Source organism: Rhincodon typus, chromosome 21, assembly GCF_021869965.1.
Source record: "Rhincodon typus isolate 14 chromosome 21, sRhiTyp1.1, whole genome shotgun sequence".
Taxonomy (NCBI): domain Eukaryota; kingdom Metazoa; phylum Chordata; class Chondrichthyes; order Orectolobiformes; family Rhincodontidae; genus Rhincodon; species Rhincodon typus.
In genome coordinates, this window is record NC_063352.1 from 46,788,653 (window position 1) to 46,811,494 (window position 22,842).

Below are 22,842 nucleotides of genomic sequence, written 5' to 3' on the forward strand. Positions count from 1 at the left end.
AAAATTTTCAAGATGTTAGGGTGAACGGGCAGGATAGCTGATGAAAACTAGTTCAGCAATTTGGAGAAAGCAGGATTAGGGAGAGTAGGATATTCAGCAATTGAAAAATAAGCCACAGCTTATGGCTGAAGCTTGCAAAGGCTGTCCAACTATGACCACATATAAAATGTTACCCAAGTATGACTGAAATAACTATCATCCTTTGGGAAAATTAGGAACAGAGATCGGCAACAAATTTTCCCCAAACTTGCTGAACTAAGGAGGTTTTGTGAAGTAATTTTTTTTCATAATAAAGTCAGTCATTGTTGTCAAGGGAGAATAAAAATGTTATTAAACAGAAAAAGCTCTGGCAAACAAGCCTTATGTCTGTCATCATCTGAATCTCGATAAGCACATCTAAATTAGTAGCTGACAAACTTCAAATCTGGAAGATCGTGTGAACTCCATAGAATAGTGGAATGTGAGGGAAAGCCCCCATCATGGCAGATGTTGATTCAGTTTTAGCAATATTAATGAAAGACTGTAACTTTAGAATGTCGGTACTATACGGCAACGGTATCAATCAATAAACGATAGAATCAACGCCAAAGTGACCATGTAGGCCTGTAGGTATAACTCTCCTGAGAACACAGTGTGCTCCATCGCATGAGGGAATTAAATGGATTGCCCTGCAAAACAGTAGTGAAGATTTTAGTGGTAAACTGAAGGCTTTTTAGTGTGATCTCATAATATCTGTAATTCTCAGGTCAGAACTGGTAAAACTTGTTGAGACTAAGGAATAACATAAAGGAGCACAAACTAAAAGTTAGAACTAGACCTCTCAGAAGGCGAATTAGAAAACACTTCAACATGGAAAGGGTGGGAGTATTTTCAAACTCTCTCACAAATAGATGAAGTTTAGCCTAAGGTATTCAGGGATATGGAACAAAGACGGAACACATTTGGAACACATGAATTAGGAGCAGTGGAGGCCATTTATCCATTAAGCGTGCCCCACTATTTGATAAATCATGGCTGATGTGACAGTGGCCTCTGCTTTCTAACCTATCCCCTTAGGTTTTTACTATACAAACAGACCGAGTTAAGTCACAAAACAACCACAATTTCATCAATGGCAAAAGGAGATTGGGAGAACAAAATGCTCTAGTCCTGCTCCTATTCCCATCTATTAATCAACGGCCAAGGGATCACACAAACCTTTTCACGCTACACTGAACACAAAAATAGGACAAAACACTTCATAACGCTTCATGCACTAGGAAATTATGGGGGAAGGTTTTTTTTTAAAGTCTTAGCACATCTTTCAACTTAGCCAAACAGAAACCTTCAAAGCATGGAACACATTCTAGATTGAGCCTCATTTTTACTCATATTACAAAATGCTCTGTAGTTATGCAGTTTAATCTCAATTAGCTATTCCCCTTTGAATATCAATAATAGAACGGTTCTTATTCATAACTTACCAGTTTGCGAGACATTTCCTCTGAACTTTGTGCTTTGCTTTGGTTTGCCTATGAATACAAAACATTTTCGATTAAGGTTTATGAAAGATAAAACAGCAAGACGTAATTTCTAAATCTGCACACAGAAATGGAATATTGTGGTATTGTTAGAAAAGCAGGCATGGAGCAGTTCCATGAGGAAGCAGCTTCAAAAGATGCTGCTGATTAAGGGCGTCTAACCTTGAATTTACTCAAGGACAAAGACAAGAGGAAGCTCCCTTTAAGAAAAATACTGCACCTTCCAAAGCTCTGCAGAGGGAGTTAAATAGCTGCTGGTGCAAACACTGTGTAAAACAAACACAAACAACTGAACTGGCAGGAAACCTCTGCGCAGCCTGTAGCATTCAGCAGCTTTCTAGGGCACCAGCAGGAACACAGCTTCACTCTTTCACAAATAGCCTTGCATCCCACTCAATTTTATTTGGACAGGGTCATGGCCTCACAAGTGTCATCTGTGGTAAGAGGGCAGCAGGGATCAAATTCACTGATGCAAACGTCCATGCCCAGAGAGTGCAGTGATGCATTCCATGAAGACTCCCTACATCTTCAGTCCTGGGAAAGGCAGGATCTTCCACTTTAGAATTATAGAATCCCTACAGTGTGGTAGCAGGCCATTCAACCCATCAAGTCCACACTGACCCTCCAAACAGCATCCCACCTGGACCCATCCCTCTAATCCTGCCTTTCCCATGGCTAATCCTCCCAATTTACAGACCCCTGGACACTAGGGGCAATTTGGCAGAGCCAAACCACCTCACCTGCACTGTGGGAAGAAACCGGAGCACCCGGAGGAAACCCACGCAGACACGGGGAGAATGTGCAAACTCCACACAGACAGTCGCCCGAGGGTGGAACCGAACCCGGGTCCCTGGCGCTGTGAGGCAGCAGTGCTAACCACTGAGCCACCGTGCCACCCATCTGACACAGGAATGAAGGTGGTCCAAGTACTAGCTCTCCCCAGCATCCTGATGACAAAGGATGCAGAGCTTAAAACTTAAGAGAAAAGGATACACAACAAATGCCATGTACAGAATACGGGCATGAAACCAGGTAAATTACAGGCTCAAGTAGATAATTTAAATAGCATAAGAAGAGGAAAACAGAAAGAGTAAAGATAGAAATAAAAGACTTGTATTGATTTAGTGCCTTGTCTCAGGTCCTCCTTTAATGTGTCTCAGGCACTTTATAGTCAGTTGTGTACTACTGAAGGATACTCATTGTCAGAATGTAGGACAAATGTCACTCACTCAATGCAGCACAGTCCAACTTGATAATGAACAAGTTCTTTTTGAATATAGAAATTGGATGAGAGATAAATATTAGCAAGAATTCAGAAAACACAGAATAGGAAGCACAAATACTTTTCTAACTTGACAGTAGTCTTCTACAGTTCAGTCACCTGGGGGTCAACATGAAAAACCATTATTCTTCTTGTTTAATATGAATGAGCGGGACCCAGAGGTCAGAGCTTTAAAATAAATGACATAAGACTTAAGAGTAGAGTGAGAAGCATTTATAATCAGGGAAGGTTAGGATTTGGCTACACAACCTGAAACACTGGGCAGAATACTCCGGGAGGCGAGGAAGGAGATGGCAGGCAGTGAGGTATTGAGTTAAGAGTATATAAGAAATTGAGTAAAGGTAACTACATGGCAGTGAGGAAGGTTCCCTGGTACCTGTGGTGGCAGAGAGAATGGGCAGCTGACAGCAGGCTAAATGGAGGAGATTGGAGCCCCAGCAAGCACTCATCAAAGACTGTTGAACTTTTAACTTTACCTTTTATTTTTCTAGTTTATATTAAGAAGGACTTTAATGTTAACTATTACCATACTTCTTTATTTTTCTATGAAGATGTGTAACGCTTAACTTTTTAAACTGTTTCTTTTACTACTCTGTACCTTGAGTTTTTTGTACTTGTGATGTGGAGGGGCAGGTGTTGGACTGGGGTGGACAAAGTCAAAAGTCACACGACACCAGGTGATAGTCCAACAGGTTTATTTGAAATCACAAGCTTTTGGAGCGTAGCCCCTTTGTCAGTTGAAGTGAGAGAGAAAAACACAAAACACAGCATTTATGGGCAGAGAGAGGTCAAGGGGAGAGAGATCAACGACCATACAAATAGCGTGAGTGGCGTGTCGAATTGTAAGTCTCTGCAGGTGGCCAAAAGTTGGAGTCGTTGATTGGTTCACCGAGCTGACTGGCTTTCGTGCAAACATTTCGCCTGCTTCTAGGTGACATTGTCAGTGCTGTGTAGCCTCCGTTGAAGCGCTGTTGTTCTGCTCCGTTCTGAATTTATATGATCAGGTCTATCATGATGGGAAGTCTTGTTTCCGGTTTTGTATCGGAGTACTGCAGGTGATCAAAAGTGTTAGATAGCGTGAGTGAAGTGTCAACAGCCGAATGACAAGTGAAGGGATGACCTATTATCCATATAAATGAGGCAGAGAGATAATTACGCATATTAAAAATAAGGTCGTGCTGGAGACAAACCAAATTACTGGAATAACATGATAGGTATAAGAGTCGCATGCCGAGGGTCTAACCAAAGTAATAAGCAATCCAAAACTGCACAAACTAATTAAGGCAGAGAGATCATAACAATTTATCAAGATGATGGTGACAAAACAGGATGGTGAGGAAGATTTTACAGTTACAGAACAGTGTGGTGGGGTCACCTGTAGTGCGACATGAACCCAAGATCACGGTTGAAGCCGTTTTCATGGGTATGGAACTTGGCTATTAGCCTCTGCTCGGTGACTCTGCATGGTTGTGCATCACGAAGGCCACCTTGGAGGATGTTTACCCGAAGATCGGAGGCTAATGTCCCTGACCACTGCAGTGTTTCATCACTGGAAGAGAACATCCCTGTCTGGCGATTGTTGCGCTGTGTCCATTCATCTGTTGTTGCAGTGTTTGAATGGTTTCGCCAATATACCATGCCTCGAGCCCTCCCTGCCTGCAGCATATGAGTTGGACTACATTGGCCGAGTCACATAAGTATCTGCTGCGCATGTGGTGGGTGGTGTTCCCATGTGTGATGGTAGTGTCCATGTCAATGATCTGGCATGTCTTGCAGAGGTTACCATAACAGGGTTGTATGGTGTTGTGGTTGATGTTGTCCTGAAGGCTGGGTAGTTTGCTGTGAAAACTGGTCTGTTTAAGGTTTGGTGGTTGTTTGAAGGTGAGAAGTGGAGATGTGCGGATGATCTTGGCGAGGTGCTCGTCATCATCGATGACATGTTGAAGGCTGCAAAGAACATGGCATAGTTTCTCCACTCCAGGGAAGTACTGGATGACAAAGGGTACCCTACTGGTCGTATCCTGTGTCTGTCTTCTGAAGATGTCATTACAGTTTTTTGCTGTGGCATGTCGGAACTGGCGATTGATGAGCTGAGCATTGTATCCCGTTCTTGTAAGGGCATCCTTCAAAATCTTTAGGTGTCTGTCGCGTTCCTTCTCATCTGAGCAGACCCTGTGTATGCACAGGGCTTGTCCATAGAGGATGGCTTCTTTAATACGTTTAGGGTAGAAGCTAGAGAAGTGCAGCATCGTGAGGTTATCCATAGGCTTGTGGTAGAGTGAGGTACTGAGGTGTCTGTCCCTAATGGAGATGCGTGTGTCCAAGAGCGAGACTGATTCTGAAAAGTAGTCCATGGTGAGTCTGATGGTGGGATGAAACTTGTTGATATCGCTCTGTAGTCATTTCAGTGATTCCTCGCCCATGAGTCCGAAGGAAGAAAATGTCGTCAATGTATCCAGTGAATAGCATTGGTCGGAGGTCCTGTGCAACAAAGAAGTCTTGCTCAAACTTGTGCATGAAAATGTTGCTGTATGGGGGTGCAAATCTGGTTCCCATGGCTGTTCCGTGTGTCTGGGTGAAGAATTGTTTGTCGAAGGTGAAGATGTTGTGGTCAGGATGAAGCAGATGAGTTGTAGGATGGCATGTGGAAATTGGCAGTTTTTGATATTGAGGTCTGAGGCTGTTGCAGCGATACCGTCCTCGTGGGAGATCCTGGTGTTGACTTCCATAACGTCCATTGTGACGAGGAATGTTCCTGGTTCAACTGGTCCGTAGGTGCTGAGTTTCTGTAAGGTGGTGCCATGTGTGGTGATATCAGACACTTTTCACTATACTTCTGTACTTGAGTACACGTGACAATAAAATCAGAATCTAAAACGGAAGACGTGAGGGAGGAGCTGGCCACAATGAAGAGCGTGAAGCAGCAATGGCAGGGGTTTCTGGGGGTAATTTGGGAGGCACAGCAGAAATTCATCCCAAAAACAATGCAACATACTCAGGGGAGGACAAGGTAACCATGGCTAACAAGGAAAGTCCGGGACAGCTTAAAAGATAAAAAAAAAGCACACAGTGTGGTGAAGATTAGTGGGAAGCCAGAGATTTGGGAAACCTTTATAAACCAGCAGAGGGTAACTAAAAAAGAAGCAGTAAGTGGGGAGAAGATGAAATATGAGGGTAAGTTAGAGAGTAATATAAAAGAAGATTCTTTTAAATGTATAAATAGTTAATACAGAGGCAACAGTGGTCATTGGAACGCTAGAAAATAAGGCTGAAGAAGTACTAATGGGGAACAAAGAAATGGTTGAGGAACTGAACAGGTACTTTGCATCAGTTTTCATGGTGGAAGACACCAGAAGCAGAACAAAACTTTGAGAGAGTCACAGGGCAGAGGTAAGTGTAGTGGCTATCACTAAGGAGAAGGTGCTGGGAAAGCTGAAAGGTCTGAAGGTGGGTAAATCACCCAGAGCAGATGGACTTCACCCCAGAGTTCAGAAGGAGACAGCTGAGGAGATTGTAGAGGCATTGCTGGTGATCTTTTAAGGAATCATTGGAGTCGGAGAGGGTCCTAGAGGACTGAAAGTGGCTAATGTAACACCCTGTTTAAGAAGGGTGGGAAGCAGAAGGCAGGAAACTATAGGTTGGTAAGATTTCAGAATCCATTATTAACGATAAGATTGTGGGAGAGCATGGTAAAATAGAGCTCAGTTGGCACAACTTCATCAAGCTTTGAGGAAGTAATGAGCAAATTAGACAAAGGACAGCCAGTGGACGTGATCTATTTGGATTTTCAGAAGGCCTTGACAAGGTGCTGCACAGGAAGCTCCTGAAAAAAAATAAGAGCCCATGGTATTAGGGGCAAGGTTCTGGCATGGATAGAGGATTGACTGATTGCAGACGGTGAAGAGTAAGGATAAAGGGGCCTTTGACAGGATGACAGCTGGTGATTAGTGGAGGTCCACAGGGGTCAGTTTAGGGACCTCAACTGTTCACGTTAAACATTAACAGTCTGGATGAAGGAACTGAGGGCATTGTGGCTATGTTTACAGATGACACAAAGATAGGTGGAGGGAGCAGGTAGCGTTGAGGAAGTAGGGAGGCTGCAGGAGGACTTGGACAGGCTAGGAGAACAACCAAAGAAGTTGCAGATGGAATACAATGTGGGAAGGTGTGAGGCTTGATAGGAAGAATAAAGGCACAGACTATTTTCTAAATGGGGAAAGTCATTGGAAATCTGAAGCACAAAGGAACTTGGGAGTCCAAGTTCAGGATTCTCTGAAGGTTAATATGCAGGTTCAGTTGGCAGTTACGAAGATAAATGCAATGTTAACATTCATTTCAAGAGGACTAAAATACAAGAGCAGGGATGTGCTGCTGAAGCTGTATAAGGCTCTGGTCAGACGCATTTGGAATATTGTGAGCAGTTTTGGGCCCCATATCTAAGGAAGGATGTGCTGGCCTTGGAGGGGGTCCAGTGGAGGTTTACAAGAATGATCCTGGCGATTTTGGCTTATCATATGAAGAGCAGTTGAGGACTCTGGATCTGTACTTAATGGAGTTTAGAAGGATGAGAAGAAATCTCATTGAAACTTACAGAATACTGAGAGGCCAGGATAGAATGGACGTGGAGAATACATTTCCACTAGCAGGAGAGACTCGGACCTGAGGGTACAGCCTCAAAGTGAAAGGTCAACCCTTTAAATCTGAGATAAGGAGGAATTTCTTCAGCCAGAGGGTGGATAATCTGCGGACTTCATTGTCACAGAGGGCTGTGGAGGCCAAGTCATTGAGTGTATTTAAGACAGAGATATAGGTAGGTTCTCGAAGGGGATCAAGGGTTACCAGGAGAAGGCAGGATGACGGGGTTGAGAAACATACCAGCCATGATCAAAAGGTGCAGCAGACTTGATGGGCCGAATAGTCTAATTCTGCTCCTATATGCTGTGGTCTTTTGTTCTAAAATGAGGTGGGGAGTGTTGGGACAGCTGCCTCCACAGAAGTACATTCCAGGTCAGAAGGGCTGCGGGTGACATTTCTGCCTCACCTCCACTGAACAGTCAATTAGTGACCAATAAGGGGGATTTAATTATCGTTGCTCCATGTGGGACAACAGATAATCAACATTAGGAGTAGTGAGGCACTTCGTGTGAATGTGTGTATGTGAGAGAGTGGGTGAGAGAATGCGTGAGAGAGTTGTGTGTGTATGTGTGTATGAGAGTTTGAGAGAGTGTTTTGTATGTGTGTGTGACAGTGTGAGAGACAGTGTGTGAGAGAGTGTGTGAGAGCGTGAGAGTGTGTGTGTATGTGCGTGTGAGCGTGGGAGAGTGTGGTGTGTGTGTGAGAGAGTGTGGTGTGTGAGAGAGAGAGTGAGTGAGTGTGTGTATGAGAGAGAGTGTGTGAGAGAGTGTGTGTATGTGTGTGTGAGAGTGTGAGTGTGTGTGTGAGAGAGTGTGGTATGTGAGAGAGAGAGAGTGAGTGTGTGTGTGAGAGAGAGAGAGATAGAGAGAGTGTGAGAGATAGTGTGTGTTTGTGAGAAAAAGAGAGACAGTGTGTTGTGTGAGAGAGAGAAAGCATGGTGTGTGTGAGAGAGAGAAAGAGAGAGTGAGTGTGTGAGAGAGAAAAAAGTGTGTTGTGTGTGTGTATGTGTGTGAGAGTGTGATGTGTGTGTGTGAGAGAGAGAGAGTGAGAGTGTGTGTGTGAGAGAGACAGTGTGGTTTGTGTGTGTGAGAGAGAGAATGAGTATGTGTGTGTGAGAGAGAAAGAGAGTGTGTGGTGTGTGTTCGTATGTGTGTGAGAGTGTGATGTGTGTGTGAGAGAGAGTGAGAGTGTGTGTGTATGAGACAAAGAGAGAGAGAGTGAGAGTGTGTGTGTGAGAGTGGCAGTGTGGTTTGTGTGTGAGAGAGAGAGAGTGAGTATGTGTATGTGAGAGAGAAAGAGAGAGAGAGAGTGTGTGGTGTGTATGAGAGAGTGAGTGTGTGTGTGTGTGTGTATGCGTGTGTGTGGTGTGTGAGAGAGAAAAAAGTGTGTTGTGTGTGTGAGAGAGAGAGAGTGAGAGTGTGTGTGTATGAGACAGAGAGAGACAGTGAGAGTGTGTGTGTGAGAGAGACAGTGTGGTTTGTGTGTGTGAGAGAGAGAGTGAGTATGCATGTGTGAGAGAGAAAGAGAGAGTGTGTGTGTGTGTGTGTGTGTGTGTGTGTGTGTGTGTGTCTGTCAGTGTGCAAGGGATGGTCAGTGATGATGGCAGACCCTTGATCTAAAACCATTTCTGTCTGATTCAGTGCATGGACATACAGCAGAGAGCCAGTCTATGATTGCCACCCCCTTGTCCTTGCCTCTGAATCCCACTTCCCCATGAGCCTTACCCTGTTACAACCCCAGCCCAACATTTAACTTCTCCCGACATTGCCCCTGCAACCTGGGAGTCTCGGACAGGGGCAGGAAACCATATCCGTGAGCTAGCTCTGGGTCCAGATGAAGGTCCATTGCTGCCCTCTCAAGTGCCTGATGTGTTGAAGATACAATGACTCTCTCAGCTTGGGCATCTCACCGTTTTCTCACCATCTGAGCTCAGCAGTTTCCAGTTGGAAGGCAATGCCATGGAAATTGTCAGAAGTGAATTAAAATGGCAGGGGCATGGTTCTAAACTGTGCAACTAAATTATTGTTAACAAAAATGCAAATGATCTGACCAGGCTGTTAAAGTTATAATTTGACCACACTTCCTCACTCCTCTTTTCTCCACTGTGCACCAGTACTTCACACACAAAATGAGGAATACCTTCCAAATCACTTTGATTGTGCATGCAGAGCATATGTTGCTAATTATTATAGCCAGGTTTATTTTATAATGTAATAAAACATGTATTTTGTTACACCTCAGAAACGCCACCTGGCTGGTTCTTTCTGATCTTACAATGTAAACAGTTAAGGACATTCTAAAATTAGTAAGAATATCCTTATCCAAAATAAAACAAAAAGGAAAGGAGACAGAGAGCCGGAAATGAAGGCGGGTTGATTGAACATCTGACATTGAGCAATGTTAAAAGCTATTATGAAAGAAGTGACATTAAGGCACCTGCATAAATTCAAGGCAATCAAGCAGAGTCAACAAGGTGCAGGGCTGGATGAACACAGCAGGCCAAGCAGCATCATAGGATGCTTTTCTGATGAAGGATCTAGGCCCGAAACGTCAGCCTTCCTGCTCCTATGATGCTGCTTGGCCTGCTGTGTTCATCCAGCTCTGCACCTTGTTATCTCAGATTCTCCAGCATCTGCAGTTCCTACTATCTCTGAAGCAGAGTCAACGTTGTTTTGTGAAAGGGAAATCATGTTTGACCAGTCTGTTGAGTGCTTTGAAGAGGTAACATGTACTGCAGAAAAATGGAACCAGAGAATATTCTGTAGCTAGATTTCCAGAAGGCAGTTATTAGGGTACTATTTCAAAGACTATTGTACAAAATAAATGTTCATGGTGTAGCGATAGCATCATGGCATGAATAGAAGATTGGCTGGCTAACAGTAAACAGACAGTATGTGTTAATGGGTTTTCTTCAGAATGGCAAGATGTAGTGTAGTGTACCACAGGGATAAGTGGTGGGACCTCAACTGATTATAATTTTAATTTGGATGAAGGGACAGAATATATGTTTGCCAAATTTTCTTATGACACAAAGGTGGATAGGAAAGTAACTTGTGAAGAGGAGATAGAATTGGAATTGGAATTAGAATTAGCTTTATTGTCACATGGATTCACATGAGTCAAATTTACAAGTTGCCACTTAACGGCACCATCTTAGGTACCAAGGTACCTGGGGACAGATTCTTAAGTACAAATTCTTAGGGGGAAAAAAATAGAAAAAAGAAATTAAAAGTCCAGCAATAAATTAGAAGAACAGACAAATAAGAATTCAGATATGAAGGCTACAGAAATACATTGATAGGTTAAGTGAGTGGGCAGAAACGTGGCAAATGGGTTATAATGTGGCAAACAGTGAAATTGTCCAATGTGCAAACAGGAAAAAGAAAGCATCTTCCCTAAATGATGAAAGAGTGCAGAGCTTGGAGATTCAGAGCGATCTGGATGTCCTTGCGCATGAATCTAAAATGGTTAGTATGCAGTAATTATCAAACAAACATTATCATTTATCTTGATGGAATAAAATACCAAAGTAGCGAAGTAATGCTTCAGTTATATAGACCACATCTGGAGAACTGTTCACAGTATTGGTCACCTTATTTAAAGAAGGTTATGAATATAACGGAAGGAGTTCAGAGGTGCTTTATCCGACTAATACTTGCAATGGGAAGGCTGTCTGCTGATGAAGGGTTGGACAGGCTAAACTGTACTCAATGAAGTTGAGAAACATAAGAGGCAACTTGGTTTAAACGTAAAAATCTTGTTTGGTCTTGACAGGGTAAATGTATGAGAGCATCTAGAACAAAAGGTCACCATTTAAAAACCAGGGATCACGCATTTAAAATAGAGATGAAGCCAATTTTGTTCTCCTGGGAGATCATTAGACTTTGAAATTCTTCATGGATAGATGGTGGAAGCAAAATCCTTGAATATTTTTAAGGCAAATGGATTTTTTTTAAAGCTAGGGGTTTAAAGGTTTCAAGTGTGGGCAGTAATGTGGATTTAAGGTTATAATGAATCAGCCATGACCGCCTGGGGAGAAGGACCAAGGGGCTGAATGGCCTACTTCTGCACCTGATTCACATGCTCGTATGTATAAATGGAGTACTAATATAGTTAACTAAGGAGAGAGAAAACCCTTTTAGCCTTCCTCCTCTTCTTGTAACAAATGCAAGCTTTGTGATTTGGGATAGAGAGGGCATTATGCAAGAGTGAGGATAATAAACTTTAGCTCCGAGACAGATCCCAGCTGGAAACAAGTAGAGTCGTTCAGTTTGTCAGCCACATTACACAGCATACACCATGGTGATTTTAAGCACCAGTGCTCATCGCTGAGATCCAAGATGGTGCTGACACTGTGTGACTCCTTGCAAGCTCCCTACAGCAGATCTAACTCTAACATTTCTTATAACCATTCTACACTTTTAAACTTCGCGCCCTGCGCAATGTAACCTGTATGCCTCTAAGTCTTTTTGATCCGTACATCCTTTGCTTACTACGATCTGCCTGCACCGCTCATAAACAAAGCTTTTCACTGTACTTTGGTGCACGTGACAATCAATCAAACAATCAATCAATAAATCAAGACTGCTCTTGAAGAAGGGTCTGCAAGCTTCATCAGATCAGGTAATTGTGGCTTTAAAAGCAAAATACTGTGGATGCTGTAAATCTGAAACAAAAAAAAACAGAAAATGTTGTAGAAACTCAACAGGTATGACAGCATGTGTGGAGAGACAAACAAAATGAAACGTTATAGTGTCTGATGTGATTCTTCTTCAGAACTGTTCCAGACTCAAAACGTTAATTCTGTTTGTATCTTCACAGATGCTGTCAGGCCTGCTAAGTTTCTTCAGCACTTTCAGCTTTTACTAAGACAATCGAGGCTCCCCGACATAAATAAGAGACTGCCTCTACTGGCCTCTTCACATTGCAGTCCTTTTCTGACCACGCTGTAGCTGGTGGGTAAGCCATAGTCACTTTCCCCGCTAGCCCGAGTTAAAATACCACAGGAATCGATGGATGTTACCGCACCCTGGTTAGCACTTTTGAAGAAGGATTGTCTGGCTTTCTATGGGGGTCTACCCAGAATGAAAGGGCCTGGTTAAAATGGATCCTAACAGCTTTCTGCAAGGTTACCTGACCTGTCTTAACTACATATCTGTCCCAGTAAAGTGTGTAGAGTTAAAAACCTTAAAAACCTGGGCACTGGAAAAAATAATCATCAATGAGAGGGGTCACTCAGCCTGGTGCTGCTCTGTCACTCGATCAATCATTTCTGGTAACGTTGTTCTGGCACGAAGCCAAAAAAGATTTAATCGGTTGCTACATGGACTAGAAGATTTGCATTATAAGGAAAGGCTGAATAGGCTGGGACATTTTTCCCTGGAACATAGGAGACTGAGGGGTGACCTTATACAGGTATATAAAATCATGAGAGGCATTGATAAGGCAGATCGCCAACGGCTTTTCCCCAGGGTAGGGGAGTCTATGCTCGACAGCATAGCTTTAAGGTGAGAGGGGAGAGATACAAAAGGGTCTAAAGAGGCCATTCTTTTCACACAGAGGGTGTTGCATGTCTGGAACAGGCTGCCAGAAGGAGTGATGGAGGTGAGTACAATTTTGTTATTTAAGAAACATTTGGACAGGTATAGGTATGGAGGGATATGGACCAAATGCAGGCAAATGGGACTAGATTGACTGCGAAAACTGGGCAGCATGGGAAAGTTGGGCCGAAGGGCCTGTTTCCATGCTGTACATCTCTATGACTCTACAGACAAATATGTGGGTGCATTACTATGGGACTGATGGGTGTTAGTTAATGAACCGTAAGTATTTTTTGACAGTCAAGGCAGAAAGTGGGCAGGTTCTGATGTCCATAGGGACTGCTATAAAGTGAACTTTTGACAGTATCTGGCCTCTGATGATTCATGCTGGGCAACTGGGGGTTTAATACGGCCAATACTATACTGACTTGTTAAACAGCATTATTCAGGGTTGGAATGACCATAACTCTATGGAATGGGAAGAGAGGGAAATAGAGTGAGTGAGGAGGTGACCTGGCCTGTGATTCAGACAGTGAGAATAGACAGGCAACAAGAGCTGGCAAGGTCAAAGGGTCAGTTGTGTGCGTGAGGAGCAAAGTTTATCTGGAAGGAGAGATAAAGGGGCAGAATAAACTCAGAGGAGAGCAGGATGGGGGTGGAGATAGAGATTGAAATTACAGAGGATAAGAAGTTACTCAACACAGAAGCTGAGAGGGGAATGGATTATGAACATCTTCGTAAAAAACAGAGCTGTAGCTTGGGATGGGCACGAGAGACTGAACAGAGTTAAAGCAGGAACAGGTGCTTGAGGGAGAAGACGCCAGACATAGGGCCACAGACAATTTAAAAATGACTATATAACAGAATAAAACATCCCGTGTTCCTTTGCAGAAGTGTTAGCACAATAAAATTAACACCGAGTCAAATGTTAGTGCAGATGATCAAAACGGTGGCTTTTACGGGAGAATCTTAAAGGAGGAAAGACAGAAGAGGGAGGTTTAAGGAGACAATTCCAGAACTTAGGATCTAGATAAATGAAGGCAAGGCCACCAATCATGAGTGAAGAGATCATTGGAAGGGTGAGGCCAATGGATAGATTTGGAAACAATCTATTTGAATTTGAAAATGTTGACATTCTCAAACCCGGAGCCAAGCTAGAACAGGGAGCACAAGGGTGTTGGGTGAACAGCATTAAGTAGGAATGGCTGCAAATGTTTCGACTTGGGAAAAAACATTGGAATAGTCAAGCTTAGAGGTCACAGAGGCAATGGTGAGGGTTTTCTCCAGTAGATAAGCTAAGGCATGACACCATCAGGTGACAGCGTAAGCAGGAGGTCTTGGCAATGGAGCGGATGTATGATCGGAAACTTATCCCAACGTCAAATAGTTTAACTTCAAACAACTACTGTGGGAAGGGATTGGGGCTTCTATCCAGGACTAAAGATTTATTTGGAACTATTTAATTGAGAGATTTGTTTTATTAAATTTACAGAATAAATGCTAGTTATAGCTGACATCTTCGAGGATCCACCTAGATGCATAAAGCTAGTGGAGCATGGTCTTGGTCTCATAAATCAAGTTGCATAAAGCAGTCCAAGGAGAAAGGGGGCCAGAATTGGTGAGGCTCCTTCAAGCAAATTTACTAACAAATCAAACGGGTAAAAGCTCTAATGCCTTGTACAGTCATTACAAAGTACTATAAAAAGAAATGCAGTTCATGAAGACTGGTTCCTGCTTGGTCAATCATATTGTTAAGATTCAGCCCTTTGAATCCACACTGACCCTCCCCAAGAGCATCCCACCCACACCTACCCCACTACCCTGTAACCCTGCATATCCCATGGCTATACCACCTAGCCTGCATGCCCCTGGACACTATGGGGCAATCTAGCATGGCTAATCCACCTAACTTGCATATCTTTGGACTGTGAGAGGAAACCCACGCAGACACAGGGAGAATGTGCAAACTCCACACAGTCACTTGGGGGTGAGGTGGGGGGGAAAGGGGGAAAGTCAAATCCAGATCCTTGGCACTGTGAACACAGTGTGGAGCTGGAGGAACACAGCAGGTCAGGCAGCATCAGAGGAGCAGGAAAGTCGATGTTTGTGTGTGGCATCATTGTGACACTGGAGGAGGCGCAGGATGAGCCTACCCATCCCACTGACCAATCCCCACCACTCCCTATCTGCATCCACCAATCACCATCCCACCTACCTTCCCCCAGCCCCACTCCTCCTCCATCTATTTATTTCCCAGCTCCCTTCTTCCTCCCCAGCTCTGAAAGAAGGGTCCTGACTCGAAACATTGATTCTCCTAATCCTCTTGATGCTGCCTGACTTGCTGTGTTCCTCTAGCTCCACGGTATTGACTCTGACTCCAGCATCTGCAGTTCTTAGTATCTTCCTTGGCACTGTGAGGCAGCAGTGCTAACCACTGAGCCACCATGCCGTCCGTGTTAATATTGTTGTCAAAGTTTAGAGAAACTGGTAGTGGGAAGTGATTTTCTTTCAGCACATACACATAGTCGATATCTGGGACACTAGGATTATTAGAGGGTTAAGACTGAGCAGGTCAATAAACTCCCACCATGAAGAAGAGCTGGTTGTTTTCTCACTAATCAGCATAGAATCTATTCACAGTCAGATTAAGGAAAGATAGAAGTCTACTCTGTAAATAATTAAAGATGTAACTAACTTACTTTGTCAAGCTCCTTCCTCAGTGTTTCATTAGTGTTATTTAATTGATTAATTGAATTCATTAATTCTTGTAAAGTTGTCATAGCCTGAAAAAAAAACACAAATGTGATTATTTTGATTGCAGATAAAACTAAAAAAAACTCTAGATCTGGCAGCACCTGTGGAAAGAGAAACAGAGTTAATGTTTCAATTGCAACATGAACTTTCTTCAGAGCTGGTAGCATTTTCTATCATTATTCCAAATCTATACTATGTTGCTTTTATATTACAGCAAATTATCTTTGTACATTGCAACATGAACTTTCTTCAGAACTGGTAGCATTTTCTATCATTATTCCAAATCTATTCCATGTTGCTTTTATATTGCAGCAAATTATCTTTGCACTAAAGAATACTGCCTGTGGTAATAAACTGATGGAGATTGTAATTTCTAAGATGTGCAGATATTTCTAATAATTCAGGTTGCTCTCATTTTATTTGCCGATAATTTTATTGGTGTTTCTGTAAAGCTAACAGAAGAACAATACCCCACAATGGACACCAGCTATCCTGCAATCTCCAAAATTAGAGAAATTATTCAGATTAGATGCATCAGAGATAGCAAGTGACTGCTCACCTGGAAGGGAGTGAAGAGGCAGAAATGTACATACATGACATTTTAAAACCAGTAATCAGCCCACTGAAAGGGACAACAGGTCAAAGTGCATTCCTGAGCCTGGCAAGTTCTTGAAGGGTCAAAGGTTAAGAACGGTATAGCAGAATTCTGCTACTTGACTTATTTTGAGTGGGGAGAAGCTACGGGAGCAGAAATGTTTAGGGAATTACTTAGAAATGCATCTCCTGACAGTGGCAGACTTTTGACTACCCCAATACCTCGAGGGCCAGGGACGAAAACAATTGGTCCCCACAACCTACAAAGGGATCCCTCAGCATTAACACCTAGCAAAGATGGATGAAAGGGTCATCACCAAAGTTTAATCTCATCATGCCCCAAGTTCAGACCCAGTGAAATCCAGCAAGAATCTCAATTACCTCACAAGAACACCTCAGGGGAGTTCAACTTTTCACCTTGCCTCGTAATACCTCACCAAGCAGCTGTCACTTGTCATCCTCCACTTTCAATAATTTCCTCCCCTCCATCACACAGTTCAGCAGGAAATTACCAGACACAGTGCCACACTTTTCCTCATTCCAAATACTCTCACTCCTTGCCTGCCTTTCTTCCGCAGACACCGTCACCATCTCATGTACAACCCCCTTGAACAACCAACACCTCCCACTGTTCATAGAATCCCTACAGTGCAAAAAGAGGCCTTTTGTCCCAGCAGGTCTGCACAGCATCACAACCAGATCCCCCATCCTGTAACCTCCCATTTCCCATGGCTGCATGTCCGTGGACACTATGAGGCAATTTAGCACAGCCAATCCACCTAGCCTGCACATCTTTGGACTGTGGGAGGAAACCAGAGCAACCAGAGGAAACCCACGCAGACACGAGGAGAATATGCAAACTCCACACAGACAGGAGCCTGAGGCTGGAATTGAACCCAGGTGCCTGACGCTGTGGGGCAGCAGTGCTAACCATTGAGCCATAAACACAGTTTCTGTCATATTCGTCACCATTTCATTCTCATTCCACCAATCCTTCTTTCTGCCTCTTTCAATGTGTCTACTTTGTCCACAAGCCCTGCAATCAGCTTGATTCATCTTTGCAACAGGCATTCACTAACTCACTCCCTCTCTTTCTACAGGACAAGGTTAGGGCAGAGGACTAAAGTTTCTGCATAAGAAAGCACCTCACAGAAGGACAATCCTCCTGAGCATCCTCTTAGACACCTAGAGAGTTTCATTCCACATACAGTACATAGTGAACTACTGCTGCGTGTAGCACCTCCTGCCAGGAGATCTCCTGTCATGAAATGTCATACGTGTGAAGCCCCTGGAGAACCTTTTTTCCATAAACAAAATTAAACATACTATGTGGGTGCAAACTGCGATTGTAATCTGGTCAAGTTTGGAAGACATTAGACACAAACTGGATATACAATTGATTTGAAAGGTTTTCAGGAAGTTTTTGTCAACATTCCACATGCTAGCAAATGTAAGAGGCTAGTGAATATAGGTGCCCTCTGCTAACTGCCTTAAAAATAATGACTAGGTTAACTAAAAAATATAGTCGATGCTATAAAGAGATTATGAAATGAAGTATATCCAGGGTTCTGACATGTGCCTCATCTTAAGTCTAAGAATTATACGCAAGACATAACAAATGCAAAACCTTGACAACACCTGAATTTGCACTTAATATCAAAATAAGAAGCAGGACAAATAATTTGGAACAATCAAATGCAGATTAACATTTTCGCTATGGGACTATTGTGGATAAGTGAAACCTTAATATGGAAACAAGAAACTAAAAGAAAGAGTCTCTACTTTATATGTACAAAGTGATCGGACAAATAAATCCGATTTTGATTGTTGTGTACAGTTTTGGACACCAAATAACAGACTCCCCCTAACATGCTGCAGGAGTGCATAAAAACATAATTCTATTGGAAAAATGTTTGACGTGTATGTTCGAGAAAGTTTAATAAAGTTAGACATGCTTTTCAAAACTGATTGCAAATTCAAATTTCACAAGTCTTTTCCTACACTATATTGGAAGTATAGGTTCCTCACTTGTCTTGTGGTACTGAGCATACTCCAGTACCTCACTCAATTATTCAATTATGAGTCTCAATAGTGCCATTTATATATAATTGATCACTAAAGATTGCCTATTGTGGAGATGTTGGTTGGTTCACCGAGCTGACTGGTTTTCATGCAAAGGTTTCATCCCCCTTTTAGCTGACATCTTCAGTGCTGTCTACCCTCCGTTGAAGCTCTGTTGTTCTGAATTTATATGGTCTGGTCTGTCATGGTGGGTAGTCTTGTTTCCGGCTTTGCTCTGTAGCGATATGTAGATGGAGTCCCATCTACATACCACTACAATACAAAATGGGAAACGAGACTACCCACCATGACAGACCAGACCATATAAATTCAGAACAACAGCGCTTCAACGGAGGGTAGACAGCACTGAAGATGTCACCTAAAAGAGGGATGAAATGGTTGCACGAAAATCAATCAGCTCGGCGAACAAACCATCAACTCCAGCCACAACCCGAGCTACAGATCTTCGCTAAAACATTAAATGCCTATTGTAAGGCCACTTTGTTAAAACAAAATGAAAGAGATATTCATATCTCGATACCAGCAAAGAGAAACAATCATGCCTCCACCCTCAATTCACTTCAAGTTTGTCAAACTAAATTTGTAGATTTTTAATCAACCTGTTTATGCATGTTATGGAGCAGGTAGGACTTGTATGAGACCCATTGGCCCAGAAGCAGGGTCACTATAACTATGCCACAAGAGCCCTCAATCTTGATTTGTGTACGTACTGGAAGAGCATGAGTATGGCTAGGAGCCAGCATGAGGTTAGGAGATAGTCATAGAGGCATAAAGCATGGAAACAGACTCCAACTCGTCCATGCTGACCAGATATCCTAAACTAGTCTAGTTCCATTAGCCAGCATTTGGCCCATAACCCTCTAAATTCCTCCTATTCATGTACCCATCAGATGCCTTTTAAATGTTGTAATTCTACCAGCCTCCACCACTTCCTCTGCCAGCTCAGTCCATACATGCACCACCCTCTGCATGAAAAAGTTGCCCCTCAGGTCCTTTATATATCTTTCCCCTCTCACCTTAAACCAATGCCCTCTAGTTTTGGACTCACCCACCCCAAGGAAAAGACCTTGTCTATTTACCCTACCCATGCCCCTCATGAATTTATAAACCTCTATAAGGTCACCCCTCAGCCTCCAACACTCCAGGGAAAATAGGCCCAGCCTATTCAGCCTCTCCCTATAGCTCAAATCCTCCAACCCTGGCAACATCCTTGTAAATCTTTTCTGAACCTTATTAAGTTTAACAACATCTGTCCTATAGCAGGGAGACCAGAACTGAATGTAGTATTTCAAAAGTGGCCTAACCAATGTCCTGTACAGTCACAACATGACCTCCCAACTCCTATTCTCAATGCACGGACCAATAAAGGCAAATGTACCAAATTCCTTCATTATTACCCTCTCTACTTGTGACTCTACCTTCAAGGAACAACAAGCCTGCACCCCAAGGTCTCATTGTTCGGCGACACTCCCCAGGACCCTACCATTAAGCATTTAAGTCCTGCCCTGATTTGCCTTACCAAAATGTAACACCTCATATTTATCTAAATTAAGCTCCATCCACCACTTTTTGGCCCATCACCCAATGGATCAAAGTTCCACTGTACTCTGAGATAACATTCTTTACTGTCCACTACACCACCAATTCCGGTATCATCTGTAAATTTACTAACCATACCTCCTATATTGACAGGCAAATCATTTATATAAATGACAAAAAGCAGTGGACCCAGCACCGATACCTGCAGCACACCACTGGTCACAGGCCTCCCTCCACCACCACCATCTGTCCCCTATCTTCGAGCCAGTTCTGTATCCAAATGGCTAGCTCCTCCTGGTTTCCTTGTGATCTAACCTTGCTAACCAGTCTACAACGTGGAACCTTGTCGAACGCATTGCTGAAGTACATACAGACAACGTCCACCGCTCTGCCTTCATCAATCTTCTTTGTCACGTCTTCAAAAAACTCAGTCAAGTTAGTGAGACATGATTTCCCACACACAAAGCCATGTTGGTTATCCCTAATCAGTCCTTGCCTTTCCAAATACATGTAGATCCTGTCCCTCAGAATCCCCACCAACAAATTACCTACCACTGACATCAGACACGCCGGTCTATAGTTCCCTGGCTTTTCCTTACTACTTTTCTTAAATAATGGCACCACATTAGCCACCCTCCAGTCTTCTGTCACCTCATCTGTGGTTATTGATGAAACAGATATCTCAGCAAGGGGCCCAGCAATCACTTCCCTAGCTTCCCAGAACGTTCTGGAATACATTTGATCAGGTCCTGGGGGTTTATCCACCTTTACGCATTTTAAGACGTCCAGCACCACCGTTTCTGTAATATGGACACTTTTCAAGATATCATTGTTTATTTCTTCAAGTTCTCTAACTTCCATATCCTTCTCCACAGTAAATTCTGACACGAAATACTCATTTAGTATCTCACCCATCTCCTGCAGTTCCACACATAGATGGCCTCATTGATGTTTAAGGGCCCCTATTCTCTCCTCATTATGCTTTTGCCCTCAATGAATTTGTAGAATCTCTTTGGATTCTCCTTGATTCTACTTGCCAAAACTATCTCGTGTCCCCTTTTGCCCTCCTGATTTCCTCCTTGAGTATACTCCTATTGCCTTTATACTCCTCCAGGGATTCACTTGATCTCTGCTGTTGGTACCTGACATATGCTTCCATCTTTTTCTTGACCAGTGCCTCAATTTCTCCAGTCATCCAGCATTCCCTACACCTACCAGCCTTGCCCTTCACCCTTACAGGAACATACTGTCTCTGACCTCTCATTATTATGTTTCTGAAGGCCTACCACTTTCCAATGTTCCTTTACCCTGAATATTCTCCCCCAATCAACTTTTGAAAGTTCTTGCCTAATATTGTCAAAATTGGCCTTACTCCAATTTAGAACTTTAACTTTTGGATCAGGTCTAACCAAAGAATCCTTACAGTGTGGAAACAGGCCATTCGGCCCAACAAGTCCACACTAATCCTCCAAACAGCAGCCCACCCAGACACATCCCCCTACCAATTCCCTGTCATGCTACATTTCCCATGTCTAATGCACCTAACCTACACATCCCTGAACACCATGGGGCAATGTAGCATGGTCAATCCACCTAACTTAGACTGTGGGAAAAAACTGCAGCACTCTGTGGAAATCCACGCAGACACAGGGAGAACTTGTAAACTCCACACAGTCACCCAAGGCTGGAGTTGAACCCACGTCCCTGGCACTGTGAGGCAGCAATGCTAATTAATGAGCCACTGTGTCACCCTTTGAGCCACCATGCCATCCTTTGCTGTAACTATTTTAAAACTAATAGAATTCTGATCAGTGGCCCCACTGACACCTCAGCCACCTGCCCTGCCTTATTTCCCAAAAGAAGTTTTGCTCCTTCTCTGCAGGTACATCCACGTACTGAATAAGAAAATTTTCTTGTACACAATTAACAAATTCCTCCCCATCCAAGCCCTTAACACTATGGCAGTCCCAGTCTATGTTTGGAAAGTTAAACTCCCCTACCATTACAGCCCTGTCATTCTTACAGGTAACTGGAATCTCCTTACGAATTTGCTTCTCAATTTCCCAGTGGGTCTTTAGTACAATCTCAATACGGTAATCATCCCTTTCTTATTTCTCAGTTCCGCCCATATAATTTCACTGGACATTCAGGAATATCCTCCCTAAGTACAGTCATAATGTTATCCCTAACCAAAAATGCCACTCCTCCTCCTGTCGTGTCCCCCCTTCTATCCTTCCTATAGAATCTATACCCTGGAACATTAAGCTGCCAATCCTGTCCATCCCTGAGCCACGTTTCTATAATTGCTATGATATCCCAGTCCCATGTTCCCAACCATGTCCTGAGTTCACTGCCTTACCTGTCAGATCTCTTGCATTGAAATAAATGCAGTTTAATTTATCTGTCTTACCTCATTCTCTGCCATGCTCATGCCTGCCTTGACTGTTTAACTTGCTCCTCTTCTCAACTGTACCAGCCTCAGACTTATCTCTTTTCTCATTATCTCCTTGGGTACCCCACCTCAACATACTAGTTTAAAGCCTCCAGAGTAACATTAGCAAATCTCCCTGCCAGGATATTGGCCCCCTTCCAATTCAGGTGCAATCTGTCCTTTGTATAGAAGTCACTTCTATCCCAGAAGAGGTTCCAGAGATCCAAAAATGCAAATACCTGTCCCCCTTCACCTGCTCCTCAGCCACGCTCTATCCTCCTATTCCTATTGTCACTAGCATGAGGTTAGTCTGTTAAAATGTATAGTAATTAATGCTGCTCAGAGCATTTCAGTAGAGCAATGGGCAAGTGGCCAAAGCCTTGGTGGGGAGGGGGTGGTGTTGGCGGGGGGGGGGGTCGTTGGTTGGGGGGGGGGGGGGGGTTGGCGGGGGGGGGGGGGGGTTTG

General features: G+C 43.3%; 1 protein-coding gene across 1 annotated transcript in view; it reads right to left on the bottom strand.

Moving 5' to 3' along the window:
* Positions 1–3,544: 3,544 nt before the first annotated feature.
* LOC109924643 (uncharacterized protein C16orf96 homolog) overlaps positions 3,545–22,842 on the bottom strand; it is a 21,899-nt gene continuing 2,601 nt past the window's right edge. The window contains exons 2-3 of the mRNA XM_048609262.1: positions 15,677–15,760; positions 3,545–3,851 (exon numbers count right to left, since the gene is read on the bottom strand). Of these exons, the coding sequence (XP_048465219.1) occupies positions 3,795–3,851; positions 15,677–15,760 (141 nt within the window). The 3' untranslated portion in view covers positions 3,545–3,794. The remainder of the gene's footprint in view (positions 3,852–15,676; positions 15,761–22,842) is intronic.